The following is a 6,000-nucleotide window of genomic DNA, read 5'->3' on the forward strand; positions in this document are numbered from 1 at the left end:
TCATGTTGTTAATGATCAGTAATGTGAGCAATAGGATCTGTATTGAAGGTAAAAAAATGTTTCTATCAAGGCATACCCATCCTATGTAATTATAGCTGTCAAAAAGGAGTACAATTTAATCTCATTAGTCATATGACTGAAAAACAAGAGGCAGACTAATCTTTTATTGTGTAGATTCAAAAAAACTGTGTAAACGAATGCCTATGTAATCCCACAACACATATACATTGTAGAAAGAAATATAAACTAAGCTCATGAAGCATAGGAAGAACCATTCCTTGAGGGGCAGCAACAAGGGGAACTAAATTTTGGATCTGAGCAGTTGTGAAAATACAATATTGAGAACTTGGGGGGTGCGGCGGGAGGTTGAGAGCTCAAAGCTATCACTTCAATTCGGGCCCAAATGCAAGGAAACGCTAGAACCCACCACAATATTGAGAACTTGGGGGTGCAGGATCGAATTCCCTCGCAACCTGCTTTTTTAGTTTTTGGCTGGGCGTGGGACGTCTGCGCGAGAGGCAGAATGGAGGTAGCCTACCCCTTAGGTTCTTCATAGTAGTATAGCTCTGGCCTTGATAAACAAACATTGTGGTCAGAATCATCTGTTATGGATTCCTGAAAAAAGAATCATCTGATGTGAACAAATTATGATATAGTGATGCTTGGCAGCTTCACAAGAAGGTCGAAAACAAGTCAAGGACCTAAACCAGGATAGCATATTAATATTGAACCAAATGTGAAATCTAATTACATCATCATACTTTCAATAACCAATCAAACTATAAAATTGGAGGAATCTTGGTGTGTACATTATACACATGACACATACAGGTAGTTTTATCCCAAAAAAAATGCAAAGACAACATCTGCAGCTACCTCCGGTTGGGCTCAGGAAATGTCTCGGATATAGCTGAACAAAGCATTTATCCTAGCATCCTTAGTCTATAGGCCTAAGCAAGTCAAACAAGGTACCAACAGTAAACCACACAGTAAACATTGAAAGAAATTGAATGCATGAATAGTCCTGGGCTCTTGGATACATACATAATAATCATCTGAATTATTAAGATGCAACACCACTACTAAAGTTTTACTCAAACAAATTTCATAAGCCTTAGATGAACCCAACATGATCCACCAACAAAGAGAAATTCTTATGTGCAAATTCTGCTAGTTATATTTGGCTAGCGACCGGATACCCAAGTCCTACAAATATGTGTGAAGCTGGACGACCACACCTGTGTTGAGAATCAGTTGGAGCACCACACCTACAATCACCGGGCGCGGAGAATCAGTTGAAAACATGTAGAACCCTACATAACTAACAAGAAAAATGTCAAGTTGTGTCTGATGTTTTTGCCCCCTGTAACCTTTCAACACTACTTTCTTGAGGTGGTGGCTTAGGCACTCTATGCGATCATCATCCATCTCATGATTCAATATTATCATGCCCTGGGGAACAACCATGTAAGACTGCAACACAACAATTGAAAAACAAAGCTTTAACCAGATATGAACAAACAATCGATTTCTGTACCGTGACACAAAGTCACTACGAAGGCAAAGTCACGAGAGAAATGGATGATGCAAACAAAATCCAGGAAAAATTTAGAAGTGTCATCAGAGACTTAAAATGAGGGAATCATAGGAGAATAATCCCATCATATTGTTGCAGTTTTATATTCTTCATCTGACCATGGAAACATGCAAAAAAACCTAGCTAAGTATCTTAGTAAGAAATATAGCAAACTAAAGTCTAGATTTTCAAAGAGAAACAATGGCACTCATTGTTTAGTATATTTCTGCTCATAATATGATGCACAAGGATAAAGATGGGATCATCAGAGGCTTAAAACTTAGGAATCATAGGAGAATAACTAACTCCAATCATGACATTGGAGCAAGTTAATAGCTCACCACTTCATCATCTGCAGTTCTGATCACTGAAATAGTTTGATATCTCAAATAGCAATCACGATATATGGAGAATAGAACAAGAAAGGAGCGCATTAATTGAGTAGTCAGCATAGAGCAAACATAAAAGATTAATTGTGTTTTCAGTAATGGTCGGGTAGGTTGGTAAATACAATTTTGAAAGCTCATTGCTCATATTAATAGCACACAGACACAAAGGAATCATTTCAGAACTCAGCAAAAACGCAACTGACTTCATGATCATCGAACTGCATATATTCCCAGGAAAAAGGTTGAGCTTTATTTTTAAAAATATATCTGCTATAAAAGAAAAACAAATGAATTTCAAGCCTTCAGCAAAATACATCACGATAACTGTAGGTCATCCTTCTGGACATCGCGATAACCGTATCTGACAATGACCCTGTATAGCCTATACTCTTTCGGACCAATGCGACCCACCAGAAATCGTTCCTCAGGTTGCACATGCGGCACAGGAACTGATTTGACACAGAGGAATACCAGTACCTGATGGAAAACAGTTGTGAGAACTCTAAAAGTTGCATCCATAAACTGCCCCCATGCACTGATGCTGTTTATCCAGATATCTGGGAAGTGCATTCAGAAAAACTGTTGCTTGAGTATGTTTATGAGCTCTGAAGTGATAAGGTACCTGGTGAAACGCAGGAAGATTGGTGACGAAGTGGTAGAAGATAGCTGGGATTCCAGACATCAGTTCTGTATGTATTAGCCTAATGCCTCGAACACGAACAATGCCCAGCGAAGGACCAAGGTTTAAGAGCCAGTTTACTGAAACCTTGTTTTGCACATCGAACTCGTACTTCTTTATCGTGCCATAGTGCCAGACACACATGACCACCATAAATATGAAGGAGAGAGTAATGGGAACCCAAGCACCTTCATGAAACTTGACAAGGGAAGCTGAGAAGTAGATTACTTCGATCGCGCCAAAGAAAAGCAGGAAACCAAGGGCACTCTTGTTCCAGCAAAGCACAATAACGAGTGACATTAAGCAAGTGGTAACAAGCATGACAGTGATTACTGCCAACCCTGTACCAAGAAAAGACAGGCAAAACCACAACAATTATATATGAGATTCACTTCAATGCATGAACAAGCACTACAAGTAGCTGGGATCAGCTATATGAATCCGAGTTTTTTTTACCTTGTGCATTTGCCAAGTGCTTTGTGTCTCTGAAGCCAATAGTAACAGCCAGGCAGAGTATCATCAGCATCCAATTGATTTCTGGTATGTATATCTGACCATGCACTGTCGAGGATGTGTGCACAATCTTCACTCCAGGGAAACAACTTAATGAAGAGCACTGCTTGATGATTGAAAAGGTTCCAGTAATAATTGACTGACTCCCAACTACAGCTGCCAATATAGCAATCACCAGAACAGGCCATCTGAGTGTTTCTACCAACAAAGTTGCATACATCAGTGCTTCAAACATTGCAGGTCTTTTTAATAGAATTCTATAATAACAAATTACTTTAATAATACCATTTTATAAAGAAAAAAAAGACAAGGGAAAATAAAGAAACTACCTGGTACTGACACATAAAATCCAATATGATAACTGCTCTCGAAGTTGTGATGTTGTGAAATAAAAGACGCTTGTCCCATATAAGCCAATACAAGTGCAGGATAAACCACATATATGAATGCAATCTGTCAGGATTTTTTTTTGAAAACGTTCAGAATCGGATGACAGTTCAACATTTATATTTTCCTTTTTCAAGTGTGGTGAGTAGCTAGCACAATCAAGATTCAGAGATGACGCAAATGTTAATATCTCATGAAATGCAGGGATGTCAAGGATAGCGAGTATAATATAAAGAATTACAGATATGCTGACAGCTTAAACATGCATCGAGTACAGGTACTTGGTTGACCTTTCAAAGAAATCAGTAATTAGTGTTTGCATGAAAATTTAAATCTTCCCAGCCCTATAATTAAAAGATTTCAGTCAAGAGGCAGATGCTTTCAGGAATGATTTTACTGGATCAGGAACTGACTCAACACAAAATTCCTAAGGAAAGAAACAATGTGGATTAAAAAAGTAGTTTAAATGTTAAGGACAATTAGAAAATTATACTGACGGTTCTTAGTGTGTTACAATTTTTTCTACATTTGCAGAAGTCTAAGTTAAGATGGTGATATGCAAATACAATGAAAATAGGAGTTTTAATGTGAGTCGTGTAAACATCTGGAGTATCTTGTACAAAGAATAAGAAACTGAGGTAAGCTATATATGATTTTATTATGAGAAAATGGTAAACATTGGGAATCAATAAAATTCTATAAATATAACAGTAATCACGTTTCATAGTCGTTGACTTGCTGTTGTAAGTTGTAACAGTCTCGTCTATACCTGTATTGTTGATTGCGAAAAATGTCCAAGATCTGCATACATAGCTTCAGAGCCTAAAAGTTTTAACAATAATAGAAAAAAATGACAGACTTCCATCAGTAGAATTCAGGTATTGCCGCAGTCAAACGTTAAGCAACAGCAGCCTAGCTTATTTGTACCTGTTACACAGAGAAGGATTCCACCCAGTGACATCCAGCCACCAGTTTGAGTCTTCCTGAGGAATTGATACATGTAATATGGCGAGAGGGCTCGATAAACGTGGTGGTCCCAACGGATGATATTGTAGACGAAAAAGAATGAATGAGAGAAAGAAGAATAAAGATATATGCTGACTTACATGCAATTCACCACAGGAACAATCATACAGTGTAAAAGGATAAAGAAAAAAACAGAGAGCATTGGAACCAGGAGGCCAAAAACCTTGAACTTCAAAAAAATGAAGCAAGCAAGATCAATGTATATGTGAGTGGACCAGTCCATATTCGTGAAGGGTAAACATGCAGGAGGCACATACCTGAACTTTCAGGCACTTGATAAATTAGGCATCAAAGAGATTAATGTACAAAGGAAAGCACCAGCATCTTTCATTGACTACCAGAAGTAACCATAACACAGATATAGAAGTTACTAAAGACAGAAAGATCTAATCTTAAAATACCATTACCACCAATTGATATAGTAAGGTCAAATTTCTTTGACAGATAGAGCCCTGGGTCCAGAACAATTGGTTTTGCCCTTATATTACTGAGATTGGGGAAAACGCCACAAAGTAAGGGCACAAAAATAGAGACATTTTATACAAGTTAGCAAATTAACAAATTAGTAGGGAACCTACACTTTCCACCCAGATAACCGAAAGTGCTTGATAAAATTAAGATTTATTGGCAAAGAAGAGAAGACATGAAGTATATCTGCACAAAAACAAGCATTTGGCCATACAAGTACAATAACTATAATCCGAGACGAAATAACCCATGCATGGACTATCACTCTTGTTGCCACGGTTTCCATTTATACATGAGTATATATAGATCATAGAACACAAAGACATATACATTTTTTGTTGGCTATGGTTGTGAATGTGGCTTTGGAGCCAACAACCAGGATTCAAATCCATGTTTGTGCATAATTTTAGTTTTCAGCATCCTAGCAATGGGTGGTCTATGGCTAGCATTGAAAACCACTTCTACTCATTTTGATTATGCTTGTAAAATAGTGGTTACAGAAAGAAAGTCTTGCTCTGCATCTTTTAGTGAAAAAAATTGGTCAGAACTCTACTACCATCTAAGCAAAAGAAGGCATTTGGTCTACTCTATAAGGAAATGGCATAGCAAGATCATGGAGCTGCACACATAACACCCATTAAAGAGAGCAAAGAATGTTTCTTGATTTTCAGGAGAATAGCAACACTTTGTTATGGCAAAGTGGAGTAAAAAATGTTACCTTCCTCCATAGAGAACAAACCCAAGGGCTCCAAATAGTGATACACCTAAAAAGCATAGCACACTATTAGATGAAAAGGTCAATAAGCTAAAAAAGTCTATTGCAGCTTTAAATGTTGTGTGTTCTTCAGGTCATTCACTGCCAATAAGGCAATAACAGATACCACGAACCATACAAAGGCTGTTTCTAAATTTACTTTTGATAAAATTTTCTACCAATAAAAATTTCATTGGGTCATTGAAAG

General features: G+C 37.5%; 1 protein-coding gene and 1 non-coding gene across 2 annotated transcripts; both read right to left on the reverse strand.

Moving 5' to 3' along the window:
* Positions 1-1,615: 1,615 nt before the first annotated feature.
* Positions 1,616-1,697, reverse strand: LOC111590259 (small nucleolar RNA Z199). Its single transcript, XR_004852956.1, has one exon. It is a non-coding gene; the product is annotated as a small nucleolar RNA Z199 (small nucleolar RNA).
* Positions 1,698-2,467: 770 nt separating this feature from the next.
* On the reverse strand, positions 2,468-3,604 carry LOC103639705 (potassium transporter 25). Its single transcript, XM_020544184.2, has 3 exons — positions 3,487-3,604; positions 3,101-3,355; positions 2,468-2,985 (listed from the first exon to the last, which is right to left on the reverse strand). Exons 1-3 carry the CDS (start codon positions 3,563-3,565, stop codon positions 2,468-2,470), a joined length of 852 nt encoding a protein of 283 aa, XP_020399773.2. The 5' UTR covers positions 3,566-3,604.
* Positions 3,605-6,000: the final 2,396 nt, after the last annotated feature.

This window comes from Zea mays, chromosome 9 (genome assembly GCF_902167145.1).
Source record: "Zea mays cultivar B73 chromosome 9, Zm-B73-REFERENCE-NAM-5.0, whole genome shotgun sequence".
Classification (NCBI taxonomy): Eukaryota; Viridiplantae; Streptophyta; class Magnoliopsida; order Poales; family Poaceae; genus Zea; species Zea mays.